General features: G+C 36.8%; 2 protein-coding genes across 6 annotated transcripts in view; one reads left to right on the top strand and one right to left on the bottom strand.

Annotated features, from left to right (window-relative positions):
* The window catches only part of ZP2 (zona pellucida glycoprotein 2), a 159,051-nt gene that overhangs the window by 117,584 nt on the left and 24,207 nt on the right, over positions 1-17,260 (top strand). The gene's annotated exons all lie outside the window — the stretch shown is intronic.
* Positions 1-17,260, bottom strand: part of ANKS4B (ankyrin repeat and sterile alpha motif domain containing 4B) — a 36,919-nt gene that overhangs the window by 7,235 nt on the left and 12,424 nt on the right. For all 4 annotated transcript variants that reach the window (XM_055562801.1, XM_055562802.1, XM_055562803.1 and 1 more), the window contains one exon: positions 5,245-5,486. In XM_055562801.1, the coding sequence (XP_055418776.1) occupies positions 5,245-5,408 (164 nt within the window). In that variant the 5' untranslated portion in view covers positions 5,409-5,486. The remainder of the gene's footprint in view (positions 1-5,244; positions 5,487-17,260) is intronic.

The following is a 17,260-nucleotide window of genomic DNA, read 5'->3' as shown; positions in this document are numbered from 1 at the left end:
CTTGCAGAAATTCTATTTACAGACAACTTTCCAAATTGATGTACTACTTAAATTAAAATTTTTTCTATTGACAATTTGGGGGTTCTTCTTAACTCTGTCTTTCAATCTCTGGTGTCCTTCACATTTTTTGATAGAACCACTACACATGCCTGTCCAGTTATTCAAAAACTCATCCCCCTCATTTGTTGATCTGAATCCAATATTGATGCCATATTGTTTCTGTGGTCTAAATTCATAAAATTTTTATTTGATTTTTTTATATCCTTTTTTTATTCCCAAAAGAGAAACTCAATGAAAAGACTTTAAGTAATCATATTTTGCCCTTGCTTTTTGGTAGATTAGTACATTTCAGAAATAATTTGTAAACCTGGATTTTTATTATTGTTGCAAAATAGGCAATTTTCTTATATTAAATTACTCTAAGCATCTGTTCCATTTCAATTTCTCCTTTTGAAGTTGATTTGATTTTTTCTGGTGTTGTTCTCAGAAAAAAAGAAATCACTTTTTCAAAAAATGTTTTTCTACATAAGAAGGAATATTTAGACTCATTAGTAATCAAATAAATGCAATTGAAAGTAATACACCACCATCTGTTTGCCTATCAGATAGGCAACAAATAAAAAGAATAATAATACTCAGTTTTGGCAGGAGTGTGAGGAAATGAAGAATGCTGGAGGAAGCATAGTGGTTCAAATTTCCTGGCACAGTATGTGCCAAAAGACTGTAAAACATAGTGCTCCTTTGAATCAACAATTCTGCTTTAAGGAATTTATCCTGAGGAAATATCAGACACTTATGCAAAGAAGAGTGATGAAGGATGCTCATTCCATCTTATAAAAAAACTGGGTTCAAATTAAATGTCATGAACAAATAACTGATTAAATAAATTATAATGAAACTATAAAGCAGGATACCATATAGCCACTGAAAATAATGTCATGGATCTCTCCTTTTAACTGCAGATGGTCAATACTGTATTATTAAATAATTAGAAGAATAATCCAGAAGAGTTTGTATACTGTGATTGCCTTTTTAAAAGGGCTGAACATAGGTACATTTAAGTTTATGTTCTTAAAGGGAAACATCTGAAGGAATATATACCCAAATGTTAATGACTGTGAGAATTCATGTGATTTTTGATTTATTAAGTATATTTTCCAATATGACATGAAATGTTACGAGAAGTTTGTATTCCTTTGAGAATCAGAAAGGAAAAAAATTATTTTCATTTTAGAAAATTAAACAAAAATACTTTAAAAAACCCATGCATTTTTTTATTAAATTCATTTTTATTTTTCAGAAGAATGTCACACTCTTAAACAATGTTGAATGAATTCTAACATCTTTCCATTAAAATCAGGGGAGCTTACCACTTAAAAGCTCATGTTTCACTCGTTTACTTTTATTTTTTTAATTTAAATTTATTTATTTTAATTGGAAGCTAATTACTTTGCAATATTGTATAGGTTCTGCCACACATCAACATGAATCCGCCACGGGCGTACACCTGTTCCCCATTCTGAACCCCCTTCCCACCTCCCTCCCCGTACCATCCCTCCAGGTCAAAGCAAAATTAAATTCTGTATAACTGAGGCCATCTTCCCAATGTAAAACATGTAATTATTGCTTTCCATCTTTAAAAGTAAAAAAGGAAGAAAAACAGTTTTTAACAAAGCCAGAGTTTGGATATTATTGCTTGCCACATGATCCATAGTTCAATCAGGTAGTGACAGAAAGACACTAAAATCATCAGACTGCGGTAGACCTCAATAACTGGTTAACATCTAAATTCAATTTTTGATTGGTTTTATTTTTTAGCCCCCTTAAATGTAATGGGCATTTTGTTCCCACACAAGTGCTTAAAGATTGGCTATGATCAAAATCTGCATGCAATGCAGGAGACCCATTTTTGATCCCTGAGTTGGGAAGATCCCCTGGAGAAGGAAATGGCAACTCACTCCAGTATTCTTGCCTGGAGAATACTATGGACACAGGGGCCTGGTGGGTTACAGCCTATGGGGTCGCAAAAAGTCAGCCACAACTGAGTGAATAGCACATACATGCAATGATCAAAATGGGTGGTGACCTGCGAAAACCCTTATAAGACATTTTTATAAGTTTATACCAGGCCAACTTAACAGATCTTAAGTGCTTCTGGAGAGAAGGAAAAAAACCTGGGATGTATTAATACTGATCCAGAAGATAAGAGTTGAGAAGGAAGGACTAACCAGGGTTAGAATGTTGATGCTCATAATCAGTTTTTAATAAATACCAAACAATGGACTGGATTTTGACATTATATTGAGAGAAATTACCATGCCAAATATATACATAAAGAGTGGATTATGTAACAAAATGCTTAGGGACAAATGACTAGCCATTTGGAGAAGACATAGTTAGATCACACTCTCAAATCTTAAATCAAAGAAATAAAATATGAGTTATTTAAAATAAAAAAAACTAAAGTACTAAAGAAAATATCTGTCAATATTTAGGCATGACCTCAAAGTTGGAATTACAAAGTAAAATTGATAGACTTAAGTACATAAATATATATATTTAAATTTATATTTTCACTGATATTAAATATCTGATGTCAAAAATATGAATTATGATTTGTGAAATATTTGGAAATACAGTGACAAAAGGCTGATATTCTAACTTTAAAAAAATCAATGAGAAATGTTGAAGACTCCTATATATAAGTAGGACAAGGTTATAAATACTTAGCTCACAAAAGTGGAAATACAATGACTTCAAAATATAAAAAAATTTTCAACCCTGCCAGTAACCAAAGAACATTAATATATTGTGCATTGATATATCATTTTGAACCTACAATGTTGACAGAAATGGGTGCTCACTTTCTGAAGAGCAATTTGTCAATAGACACCAAAAAAGTCTTTAAATGGTATACATGCCAACTGATCCAGAAATTTCACTTTGAAGAATTTGTTCTCAAGAAAATATGAGCAAAGATTTATGTACAAGGATAATTATCACAGCACTATTTAAACCATGAGAAACAAGTTAGTTGTCCAAAAGAGAGATTGACTAAGAAATATATTTATATACTATATTCATTAACTAGAATACTAAGAAGTTCCTGAAAGTTAAACTGTAAAAGAATATATACTGACATGGAAAAAATGTTTATGATATATTGAGTCATAAAAAACAAAACAAAACAAAACTGCATACCACACAAAAAGTGTTTACTTAGTATATTATTTCATGTATATGTACAAATAGGCATGCACAATTATTTTATATATAATATATATTTTTTAATATATGTGTGCATATATTTGTGGGTTCTATATATATTTTATACACACTATATATATGACATAACAGGATATTTTATTCTTTATAATCTGTGTGCACATATATAGTTTAATTTGGGGGGCTTAGTTTATGTTAATTTTGTCATAAGTAAAGACCATAGAACAATTTGTATAAGAAAATGTTTCAGGCTTAGAAAGAGAGAGAGAGAGAGCATAGGAGAACATCTAGGCCCTCTCATTTAAATCGGACCTTAAAATGGGAAAGGATTTTCAGCACTGGTTGTGAAATTGTAACTGACATCTTGTACTTCTTGCAGAAGTGATATAAGAAAGTATGGGAGAAGAGGAAAGATGATACAGGGTTACAATCTGGAAGAGTTTAGCTGAAAGGGTCGAGGCAGTGGGTGATGTCTGGAAAACGTGGAAAATGGAAGTTAAAAGGAATGAAGTACAGCAACTCCACTCACTTCCTCATTTATAGTCTTCAACTCAGGAACTCTCTCTACCTTTGCTTCTTCTAACTCCTTAAAGTGCCTCTCACTTCAATAAAGGATGCCAACATCCAACATCCTGTCAAAGCTCAAACTTGATCCTCCTCTTCCTTCTGCCCACTCAATGTTCGGTCAATTTATCCAAATTGCCATCTATCCACATCTCTCTGTTTCCACTGCCACTTTTCTAATCCAGTTCGCCCCTCATCTCAACCATCAAAACGGTCCCTGAACATTTTTTTTAACTGCTATACAACTGCCTGAGGAAAATTTTGTAAACAAAAAGCTACCAGGTGGCTCCCCTGCACAAACCCACCACAGTGCCTTTCCGTGTCCTTGGGAAAAGTTCAATTCCTCAAAAGAGTCTACAAGACTCTTGTGTCTGGTCTCCTCGCTTACAACTTGGCCTCTCCCCACTCAAGCCATCTCCAGCCATACTTGACCTCTTCAGGGCCTAGAATACAGTGCTCTTCCTCAGGAGAAACACTTTTCCTTCCACCTTCATCTGGCCAACTGCTTATAGTTCAAACTCCATGACATGCTCAAGAAAACCTTCCCTCACTACCTAGATTGGGATACCTGTCTTATTTATTTAGTGTTCTCTCTTTACCCTTTTATAACACATTCATGACATTTCCTCTCTCAGATCTGATCGCCATATGAAGATGGGAAGAATCATATTTCTCTTGTTGATATAGCAAAATGGCTGACACAGAGCAGATATAGGTATTAATAAATACATATGTTATATATTAATATGTATAAATTCACTTGCCTCCTTTACTCACATTGTCTTTTTTTCTTTCTTTAGTCTTCTTGGAGTTATAGTTGTCAATGGTGACTAGCCCCTTCAGCAACAAGTGGAAGACAGGAGCTAGCTAATATCTGTTTTAGAACTTGAAGGGAGAGTATATGTACATGTATGTATTTGACAGCCAGAGTAGTAATTAAGATAGGCTGAAGGTCCCTTTTATAGCTTATAAAGCCAGAAATTTCGTCTAAGAACCATGAGCTTGCACTTAGATTGAGTATTTTTTTTAAGGCTATGAAATTTTAACGGCACAGATGAAAAAAAAAAACAACACATCATTTGTTCCAATTATACTTGACATCTTAAAACCAGGTAGATCATTGATCTTTTTTAAAGAGTCAAGCATTTACATGTCATGGAAAGGAGTTTTAAAGCCACAGAATTCAAATATCTTACCCTCAAGGGAAATAATAGTGACTTAGAGTTCAGGATTTCTGTGTGTGTGGCTCATAAGGGACTAGCCACCCCATGGTGCCAGATCTCAGTGTGGAAAGAGAATTTATCGCTGGGAAAATTTCTCATTTCCTCTAGAAAGACAATTTTTACATAGACGAGAATGAGAGCAAAGTATTTTCACTAATTCCCTGCCTCTTATCCCTGTCTACAAAATCCTCCCATAAACAGTTTCCAGTCAAAACCATTGGGTTGAACTTACCCTCTGCTGCAGATTATTTCTAGGGCTTCCAAGTTCCCATGGTAGGCTGCTAGGAGTGTGGGAGTCATGCCATCTTCATCAGAAAGATTCAGATCTCTCTTGGTAGCCTCCTTCAGAAGTTCCAGGTAGCTATCACTAGCAGCTTGATGATAGCGAGTGGACATTTTTCTGCTCTCCGAAGCTTTGCCAAATATCACTCTCCAGGCGGAAGAGGATGTCAGTGAAGCAGCCTTCTTATAAAGCTGGTTAATCAGTGACAAGGAACAGTGTCAGCCCAGGGCAAAGCTCACTCCAGCCTCCCTCCATGGAAAGCAGCCAGAAAGATTCATGGCACTGAACTTAGACCTTCTCTCTCTGGAATGGCCATGCCATTGAAAATTGAGGACTGCTGTGTTCATCTTGAATGCCTTAAAAGAGACACATTTTTCTTGTCTCTTAACAAGTTTTGAATATAATATTGGTCATCTAGGCACAGAATGAAGAAAATAATTTCAAAACAACTCAGAACTAGGCTAGCTCATTGGAGCAGTCCATTTTTCTAAAGTGTTGTATTGAGGTATAATTTACACATTATGAAATTCATCCATTTTAAGTGCAAAATTCAATGATTGTTACTAAATTTAGAGCTGTGTAATTGTCACCATGAAACCAAGCAGGCCCCTGTAGGAACTTGCCAGACAGACCCTCTCCTTACCAGTCCACTACCTCTTGTTTGTAGAAAAGCTGTGGCCTTTTAGGCCCTTTCCAAGTTCTAAACAGCAAATTTAATCAGAGAAGTGAGAAAAGGTAGAAACAAAGAAAAAGTCAAGCAAAACAAAATAATTGTTTAGCCATAAAACAAAGTCAAGCGCATTTAGTTCCTCCTTAATGCTGATAGATAATATCCTAAACAACATGCTTGAGCTATTTTGCAGACACTGAACCCCTCACCAGGTGGAAAAAGTTAACTGCATGCTGACCATCAACACATAGATTCCAAACCAGTTGGAACCAGGAGGTTGATGACTGAGATTTTCAAAATATCACCCTGTTACTTCACCAATAATCAATCAAGAACCGTGGATGAGCTGGTCACACAGCCTGTGACCCTTTTCCTGACATGTCCTTAAAAACCCTTCCCTGAAAGCCACTGGTGAGTTTGGGTCTTTCAAGTCAAAGTTTTTGCTTGGCACCCTGCAATAAATGCTGCATTTTCCTTCACCACAGCCTAGTGTCAGTAGATTGGCTTGGCCACACAGACAGTGAGCAGATCCAACTTCTGTTTGGTAACAACCATAATCCAGTTTTATAACATATCTGTAACCCCTCAAATATTCCTCATGCTAATTTGTAATCACTCCTCTTTTCTGTTTTCTGTCTCTACAGATTTACTATTTGTAGGTATTTCATGTAAATGGAATCATATAATATATAGCCTTTTGTAGCTTCACATAAATTTTTGAGGTGCATGCATTTTACAGCATGTAACATTACTTCCTTCCCTTTTATTTCTGAATAGTATTCTACTATACTAATACACCAAATTTTCTTTATTCTTTCAACAGTTGATAGACATTTGAATTGTTTCCACATTTTGTTTTTATGAATACTGCTACCATGACTGTACAAGTTTTTGTGTGGACATATACTTTCACATATCTAAGGTATAGATCAACAAATGGAATTTCTCAATTATATGGCAATTTATATTTAACTTTTTAAGAAATTGACAAACTGTTTTCCAAAGCGACTGTATAGATTTTCATTTCCGTCAGCAATGTTTGAAACTGTTCAGTTCAGTCACTCAGTCGTGTCTGACTATTTGTGACCCCATGGACTGCAGCACATCAGGCTTCCCTGTCCATCAACTCCTGGAGCTTGCTCAAACTCATGTGCATGAAGTCAGTGATGCCATTCAACCATCTCATCCTCCATCGTCCCCTTCTCCTCCTGCCTTCAATCTTTCCCAGCATCAGGGTCTTTTCAAATGAGTCAGTTCTTTACATCAGGGGGCCAAAGTATTAGAGCTACAGCTTCAGTATCAGTCCTTCCAATGAATTTTCAGGATTGATTTCCTTTAGGATTGACTGGTTTGAACACCTTGCAGTCCAAGAGACTCCCAAGAGTCTTCTCCAACACCACAGTTCAAAAGCATCAATTCTTTGGCACTCAGCTTTCTTTATGGTCCAACTCTCACATCTATACATGACTACTGGAAAAACCATAGCTTTGACTATACAGACATTTGTCAGCAAAGTATGTCTGCTTTTTAATATGCTGTTGAGGTTGGTCATAGCTTTTCTTCCAAGGAGCAGGTATCTTTTAATTCCATGGCTGCAGTCACCATCTGCAGTGATTTTGGAGCCCAAGAAAATAAAATGTGTCACTGTTTTCATTGTTTCCCCATCTATTTGCCATGAAGTGATAGAACTGGATGCCATGATCTTCGTTTTTTGAATGTTGAGTTTTAAGACAGCTTTTTCACTCTCCTCTTTCACTTTCATCAAGAGGCTTTTGAGTTCCTCTTTACTTTCTGCCATAAGGGTAGTGTCATCTGCATATCTGAGGTTATTGATATTTCTCCCAGCAATCTTGATCCCAGCTTGTGCTTCATCCAGCCTGGCATTTTGCATGATGTACTCTGCATATAAGTTAAGTAAGCAGGGTGACAATATACAGCCTTGACATACTCCTTTCCCAATTTGAAACCATGTTGTTCCATGTTCGGTTCTAACTATTGCTTCTTGACCTGCATGCAGATTTCTCAGGAGGCAGGTAAGGTGGTCTGGTAATCCCATCTCTTGAAAAATTTCCCACAGTTTGTTGTGATCTACGCAGTCAAAGGCTTTGGTGTATGAGACTGTTGCTGCTGCTGCTGCTAAGTCGCTTCAGTCGTGTCCGACCCTGTGCAACCCCATAGACGGCAGCCCAGACTGTTAGGGAAATTGAAATGGAGAAAGTCTTGTTCAGTCTTCAGAAGCAGGAGAGCAGGCTTCTGACCTTGCTGCTGACCTGCCTGTACACTACCCAGACTCCATGCCTGCCTGCAAGCATAGAAAGCCAGGTAGCCCTTTAGATAAGAAAGCAAGTGGCTCTTGGAATTCTTGAGCCCCTGGAGGTCTGGCCAACCACGTGGGGTCTAAAGAAACCCTTTGACTCACAAGATAAATAGCACTGTAAAAAGGTTAAAGTAAAACAGGAACTGCATTTTAGTATGCAAACTGATGATGATATCAGTTTGCAACCTGGGATTATAAGCAGGAGCCCCAAAAATGCAATTTGAAATTTCACCAGTGGAGTGGATACACTGCCCAAGGTTATTTCCTAACTGGGACTCCACGTTGCTGTTTACAAGGGACTTCCCAGTGCTGTTTAATTCTGGATGTTGGTCTGTGCGATTTGGTGATGTATGTGCTATTAATTCTCTCTATTGTTTCTATTGCTTTTATTTTAATGACTGTATATTGAAGTTAAGTCAAATAATCTACAAAAATTCAAATTGTTCATTTGTGTGTACTGAGTGGTTTCTTTTGTTAACAAATCCTTTGAATCTAAAATGAAAGTAAAACTTTTGGCAAAACAGAGGCTGTAAGCATTTTCATATCCTTGCAGCCTTTATTATTTGCCTTTTCATTTAAAGTTATCTTAGTGGATGTGAAGTGGTACCCCTGTTGTTTAAATTTTTTTTTCCTAATGAGTAACAATGTCGATAATGTTTTAAGTGCTTATTAGCTATTTTACATTAAAAATTTTTTTTATTAGGTTGTCTTATTATTATTGAATTATAAGAGTTCTTTATACGTCCTAGATAAAAATCCATTATCAGATATAGTTTGAACTTAATGAAAATGAAAACAAACATTTCAAAATGTACAGGACACAATTAGAACTGGGAGAACTTTGCAGTTTTTAATGTTTATGTTACTAATAGAAAAGAAGAAAAATCTCAAATCATTAACTTAAACTTTTGCATTATGGAAAGAAGGAAAAGAACAGAAAAATTTGTGTAAATAAAGAACACAATATAAAACGAAAACATGGTTCAAATTTATCTGTAATCAAAGTAAATGTAAACAGACCAAATTCACCAGTTAGAAGACTCAGCCATGTCTTATTTGTAATAGACACACTTAAAATATAAAATTGCAAAAAAAAAAAGTGAAAGCATAAAAGGAAAAGTTATATCAAGAAAATACTAACAACAAATTGGTATAGCTATATTTGTATCAGACAAAAAGGTAGTTTAAGCCAAACAATTACCAAGGATAAAGAGATAGTGATGAAAGGAAAAATTTATCAAGAAAATATGATAGTTCTAAACTTGTATGTACCAAGTAATATAGCCTCAAAATAGAAAAAAACAAATATTAATAGAATTTAAAGAGAAAGAACAAATCTGCTATCATAGCAAGAGATTTTAACACTCCCTTAATATTACATATCAATCAGACTTAAGATTAGGAAAGGTATAAAAAAATTGAATACAATTAAAAAGCTTTATCTAACAAGCCTATATAGAACACTGTATTTAATAGAAAATGCATGTTCTTTAAAAGCACACTGAGAATATTTGTAACATTCTGTTATATAAAATAGAACCTAATAGAACCCATGCAGGCCTCAACAAACATCAAATAGTAGGTTTCATGTAGGTCATATTCTCTGAAGACATTGCAATAAAATTAGAACCCATCATCCTTACACAACTGATGAACTGTTTATATGTTTTTGTGATATAACTTTTGCATCATTGTCATCATCTTGCATTGTATTTTTTCCTCTCTTTAATGCACTATAAATATTTCCCACATTGTTACAAAATAATATGCTTGGATAATAGTTCATGGTATTGATGTGAGGGAGGTATATACTTGAAGTCTGTAGCTGTTTATTCCTCATCTATTTTTGTTTAAGTCTTTATTCTGCTGCTGCTAAATCACTTCAGTCGTGTTCGACTCTGTGCGACCCCAGAGACGGCAGCCCACCAGGCTCCCCCGTCCCTGGGATTCTCCAAGCAAGAACACTGGAGTGGGTTGCCATTTCCTTCTCCAAAGCATGAAAGTGAAAAGTGAAAGTGAAGTCGCTCAGTCATGTCCGATTCTTAGTGACCCCATGGACTGCAGCCCACCAGGCTCCTCCATCCATGGATTTTCCAGGCAAGAGTACTGGAGTGGGGTCTTTATTCTAAGATAAATTAAAACCCACACTGAAAAAGCAAAAGCTTTCATCTGCAAATCCTTACAATAGTTAGCTTTAAAGATCAATATTTTTTTTTTTTTTGGTTTCTATGAGAACAGTGGAAGCTGTAGAAGCAAAACCTTATTTATTTGCTTTTAAAAAAAGGAATCTTTTTTATCCTAGAAAAAGTGAAATATCCAAACATGACTGTGGACCCTTTCAGAACAAGGTAACATTGTTTCTCTATCATTTTTGCCTGAGCCACTGAAATTTAGACACAAGTGCATTTATTAATGTACTCTAAAATAGAAAATCATATGTAACCTGAGAAAGGGCTTCTCAAAGATAAATGGATTAATAGAATACTCTGTTCTACTATACAGTATTGTGTTCTATTCTATTCTACCATAATAGAATGCTAAGTGCCAATCACAGAAGGAGTCTGCTGACAGATAAAGATCATGATGGTGATAATAATGATAAGGATGATGAGAAGAGGAGAAGAATAAGAATTAAGGTAGAAGCAAAGGAAAAGGAAGCTGGAGCAATTATAAAGGAGAGGAATAGGGACTGCAAATGGAAGACAAAGAGGAGAAAGAAGAGTTTCTCAACTCCAGTAGTACTTATGACTTGGACTTAAACTCTTCCTATGAAATGGTAAAAAACTGAGATACACACACACACACACACACACACACACACACACACAATCATCTATATATTTGTTGTTGTTTAGTCGCTCAGTCATGTCCACCTCTTTGCAACTCCGTGGATTATAGCCTGCCAGGCCCTTTTTCCATGGGATTTCTCAGGCAAGAATACTGGTGTGGGTTGCCATTTCCTTCTCCAGGGGATGTTCCTGACCCAGGGATATAACTTGGTTTTCTTGCATTAGCAAGTGTATTCTTTACCACTGAGCCCACCACCTATATATATAGGCTTCCCTTGGCACCCTTTGGCATTTCCCTAAGAAAACTTCCTAGAGAAAATTGGATGGGGAGGGAGAGGGAAAGCAGAAATAAATCTTTCTGAACTTGAAACTCCTCTTTACCTCATTCCTTAAAGAGGAGGTTGAGAAAGAGAGTTGAACTTGGAGCTAGATAGAGTCCACATGGTCTAATGCAAGTTATTCCATCTATTTGAGTCTCTATTTCTTTGTGGATAAAGTTGGAGGAAATTGTTCATGATCCTATCATCAATTCCTTATGAGGGGTTGGATAATTGTGTGGCAATTGTGACTTTTGACTACATTTTTCTTACGGAAATAAGTGTTTGTGTCTGTTCCAACAGTACGCTGCTATTCTCTAGGAAGGTCAGAGAAGACCTGCCATACATACAGAGATTTTGAGGATTAGGCTTAGGTGGTGATGACCATTCCTTGTATTGTTCTTCTAACTGGCTAGTTAAGGCTCTCATCAACCTTCCTATTGCAACAAACCCTGCTACCCACATCTCCCTACACTCCTGCAGTATTAGTATAACTTTAGTGAAACATCCTGCAAGTGACTTCTGTGTCACTGGTTGCTGCTTAGGTTCAGAGGCATAGGTTCTATTTCCTTCTTTGTTTTTCTAAAACTCCAGAAACTCAACCTATCACCAGGATCCCCAAGAATGTAATTCTGAGAGCCCTTCTGCCTAGATACCACTTCTTTTTGCCAAAGACTCATAGGAAAACAGGGTTAATGAGCTTCCAGAAACAGCATTTGCAGAGATTCTCTCACCAATGGGTCTCCTTTTCCCCAGAGAGCAATGCCATTTTCAACTCTCCATTGTTGTGTTTATAATTTTGTGACCTCTCTTGTTTAATAGCAGCTACCTGATAGCTGAGTGGTCTGAACAGGAGTCCCATGTACTATGAAAGCAATCCTGGCCAAGTAGCCTTTGGATGGAGGATTTATTCAGGACTCTGATCTATCTATATAAGAGAGTTGTATATGACCCTTTGCTTAGGGAGAGGAAAAGAAGAGACAAAGAACAGTGCTAGATAATACTTGCAGTCCACCCCAAGAAAAACCATGCCAGCAAAGTGGAAAACAATCTTCTTCTTTGTTCTGAAAAACTATTCACTGCTCTTTGGGAAAGAAATTCAACAGCTTGTGCAACCCATGTTTTTATTAATGAGATTGCCCCCTGAACCGCAAGGGATCTGGCTTTCAAAAGCACACATTGTTTGCTCTTCAAAGCTATTCACGTCTAATTACAGAGGAAATTCCCTTGTCTGGTAGGGAAGCACAATTTTTATGTAGTAAGGAAGATGAAAAGATCCAAGCAGAAAATTTACTTTTAACAAGATTACTTCGTCTAATGAGTATCTGATTATAAATTCTATTGAAAATAAAAGCAATAGCAGAAAGTAAATGAAAATAAAGGGGATTACAAAAGCCCTGTTGTTACCCAGAAAGCTTAGATGAATCAGGCCCGGGCAGAACCAGGCATCGTTAACACACAACTATATGTGCTGAATTGGTTTATGATAAATGTATCTGTTGCAGTAGAGACATTTTCATATGGATTATTAAGAAATGTCACTTACATTTGTATTTTTTCTCTTCATCACAGTGCTAAAACTGTTCAACCAATTTGATGTGGACTTTTTCTATTAAAGAGATTTCAACAACCCTGCTTTTCATTTAAACTCATAGGTAACTCAAAGTGCAGAGAAACTTTCTTTCCCACACTGCAGATCATTGGTGGTGTTTTCCTTTGAAACATTGTTAAACACAAACATGAAGCAATCAAAAGAACCATTGTCTTCCCTTTTGCTTTTTCTTCTTCAAATGAAAGCATTTATGAAAATATTTAGGTGGATAAATGGAGTATTGAAATTATAATGTCCCTGAAGTATTGATGGGGTTTAATTTATTCACATAAGTTTCAAGACATTCAAAGTCCTATTTTTTTTTTTTTTTTTGCCAGAAAAACAGACAGAGCTGTTATTGTACCATCTGGTCTGCATGAGGCATATCTTGGCATCCCTTAACTGCACATTTTATAAATGCTAAACTCCAGATGGCAATACATTGTAACAGTGGAGAGCTTTATAAAGGTTTCCAAAAAACAAATTCTTTAAAATGTGAATATTAGATACTCTAAGCAGGGGCTATGAATTTAAATTTCATACTTGGATTAACTGACTTTGTTAGCTGGACAAATTTCCTTTTATCTTATGCCTTTTCCCTTTCCTAATTAATTGTGGTTTTAAGAATTGAAAAGCTCAATCGACATAAATCATATGACCTGATTCCTCATCCAAAGTTTAAGTTCTATAAAAACTTCAGAAACAGGGATCACTGGGAAACCTACATTAGCTGCCATTTTGTTTCAAGATAGCAGGATTATGACATAGGGGAGGTGTGTTATAGCACTCTTAAAGCAGATTATCAAATACCATTAAAACCATTTCTCAAAGCTGATATTTGGACTGGAAAGACAGGAAAATGTGCATGTTGAGCATTGTACTGAAATAAAGCCAGAGTACAGTAATGGTTAAGAATGTAGATTTTTAAGTCATAAAGGAAACTCTTCATTTTCTTAAGTTTTTTTCTCTTTCATCTGCATGTTTCTTTTCAAAAATAAGAACAACAACTGGGATCTGGAGTTTTCATCATCCTGTACCCAAGTGGCTCGGTGATAAAGAATGCCTGCCAAGCAGGAGACGCAGGTTTGATCCTTGGGTCTGGAAGATTCCCTGGAGAAGAAAATGGCAACCCACTCCAATATTATTGCCTTGGAAATTTCATGAACAGAGGAGCATTGTGGGCTACAGTCCATGGGATCGCAAAAGAGTCGTACACAACTTACCAACTAAACAACAACATACCTTACAACACAGTAAAAAGAACATATATCTCATAGTCACACAGAGTTTTATTTCAATCTGAGAGTTTATAGTGGTTCTCTAAGGCTGCCACCTGATGTGAACAGTCAAGTCATTGGAAAAGACCTGATGCTGGGAAAGATTGAAGGCAAAAGGAGAAGAGGGTGACAGAGAATAAAATGGTTGGTTAGTATCACCAACTCAAAGGACATAAGTTTGAGCAAACTCCAGGAGATAGAGAAGGACAGGGAGGGACTGGCGTGCTGCAGTCCATGGGGTCACAAAGAGTTGGACACAACTTAGCAACAACAACAACAAAGGCTGCTAAAAATAGTATCTCAAACTGGGTGGCTTAAACATCAGAATTTTTTTCTTAGAGTTCTGGAAGATAGAAATCTGAGATCAAAGTGCTGGCAGAATTGGTTTCTTCTGAGGGCAACGAGGGAAAGATTTGTCCCAGGCCTCTGTCCTTGACTTATAAAAGGTCATCTTCCCCATATCTTCACCTTGTCTTCCCTCTGTATATGTCTATGCCCAAATTCCTTCTTCTCATAAGGACACAAATTATATTGTATTAGGGCCTACCCTAAAGACCTCATTTTAATTTAATCATCTCTGTAAAGACCCTAGTTCCAAATACAATCACATTCTGAGGTACCTAGGCTTTTTTGGAGGGGGGCAGGGGAGCTTCAACTTTAATTCTTGTCATTTTCATTTGTATGAAATATGTTTTTCCATCCCTTACTTTCAATCTATTTGTGTCCTTGGCCTAAAGTGGGTCTCTTATGGGCAGCATATTGGAGCCTTGTTTTTTTTAATCCAATCTACTACTCTGGGTATTTTTTTTTTAACTTTACAATATTGTATTGGTTTTGCCATATATCAAAATGAATCCGCCACAGGTATACATGTGTTCCCCATCCTGAACCCTCCTCCCTCCTCCCTCCCCATACCATCCCTCTGGGTCATCCCAGTGCACCAGCCCCAAGCATCCAGTATCGTGCATCGAACCTGGACTGGCGACTCGTTTCATATATGATATTATACATGTTTCAATGCCATTCTCCCAAATCATCCCACCCTCTCCCTCTCCCACAGAGTCCAAAAGACTGTTCTATACATCAGTGTCTCTTTTGCTGTCTCATATACAGGGTTATTGTTACCATCTTTCTAAATTCCATATATACGCTTTAGTATACTGTATTGGTGTTTTTCTTTCTGGCTTACTTCACTCTGTATAATAGGCTCCAGTTTCATCCACCTCATTAGAACTGATTCAAATGTATTCTTTTTAATGGCTGAGTAATACTCCATTGTGTATATGTACCACAGCTTTCTTATCCATTCATCTGCTAATGGACATCTAGGTTGCTTCCATGTCCTGGCTATTATAAACAGTGCTGCGATGAACATTGGGGTACACGTGTCTCTTTCAATTCTGGTTTCCTCAGTGTATATGCCCAGCAGTGGGATTGATGGATCATAAGGCAGTTCTATTTCTGCTACTCTGGGTCTTTTGATTGGAGCATTTAGTCCATTGGCTTTTAAGGTATTGACAGATATGTATTAATTTCCATTTTAAATGTTGTTTTCCTGTTGACTCTGTATTTCTTCTTTATCCCTTTGCTTTTCTGTTTTCCCTTTTGTGGTTTGATAATTTTCTTTTGTATTATATTATGCTTACATTCTTTTTCTTTTGGTTTTCATGAATCTATTGTATGTTTTTGATTTCCAATTACCCTGTTATTCAAGTATATTAACCTTCTGTGCTTCCTGTTCCTTGATATCTGTTGAATTTGAGAAGTTATCAGCCATCATTTCTTCAAATACATTTTCAATTTCCTTTTTACTTTCTTTTCTTTCTGGGATCCCTATTGTGTGTAGATTGGCACACTTTATAGTCTCCCAAAGGTCTCTTATTTTGTTTTCATTTTTTTCATTTGATTTTTTAGTCTGTTGTTCTGACTGGGTGATTTCCATTATTCTATCTTTCATATCATTTATTCATTCTTCTGCATTATTCATTTTGCTATCATTGCTTTAGCTTAGCTTTAACCTTGGTGAATGAGTTCCCTAATTTTTCCTTTTACACTTTCTAGTTTCTTTTTATAGCGATCAGCATTTCTAATTCCTTCAGTATTTTCATTATCTCTTATTTTCAACTCATGTCTATTAGACTGAAGAGCTCTATTACATCATTTGTTTTTTCAGGAAAATCCTCTTGATCTTTTCATCGAGAGTGGCTCCTCTGCTTCTTTTAGTTATGTCTCTCGTTCCATGAGTTTAGGAGAAACAATTATATACTGTGGTCTTGGAGGGGCTTTTTTCTAGGGAGTGTTCCTGTGTCATTTGTATGGGTTTATTTTTTGGTGTGAAAGTTATTTTTAGTGTGTCTGCCTCCTGCCTCTTTCCTCAGCATTTGCTGGCCATTACCCCTTGAGAGGAGGTGTGACTGGTGTTTTGGTGATCAGAGCCTGCACTAGACATTGAGCAGGGGCTCCTGTTTGCTATGTGGCTGTCACTACTCTGTCATGGGCCAGGCATGTTCCCCAGTTGTTGGAGTGGAAGCCTTCAGATCCATTTCTGAGCTGCCTTCTGAGCTGCAGTGTGAGGTAGGTGGAATTGCAGTGCTCCCACTGGAAAAGGAGCTGCCGAGTATTCCTCTGCCAGAGCTGTTAACCAGTGACACTGCTCTGTTGTGTTATCTGTCACACATTTTGCAGGCTTACAAAGTGCACCACGGTTGGCACTGCGCTTGGCCCCATCTCATCTTTGGAAATGCTGGCAATGAGCCCTGGTATCGATCAGATATTGTTTTTACAAGGCCACCAGCACAGATGCACTGAAGTCAAGTTCAAGAACTGCAGAAGTTGTGTACCTGGATCTGCTAGGAGCACAATGGAGGCAGCTTAGACCCTGGCCCAGTCCAGCCCCCATGTGCGTGTGCCCACAAAGTCCACAGCTGCTAAGGCCAGAGCTGTCTCAGCCATGTGAGCACCTGTTGTCCACTCAGATGTCCTGCAGGGACTGAATTTACAAAGC

This window comes from Bubalus kerabau, chromosome 23 (genome assembly GCF_029407905.1).
Source record: "Bubalus kerabau isolate K-KA32 ecotype Philippines breed swamp buffalo chromosome 23, PCC_UOA_SB_1v2, whole genome shotgun sequence".
Lineage (NCBI taxonomy): Eukaryota > Metazoa > Chordata > Mammalia > Artiodactyla > Bovidae > Bubalus > Bubalus kerabau.
This window is presented reverse-complemented; position numbering and strand designations above follow the sequence as displayed.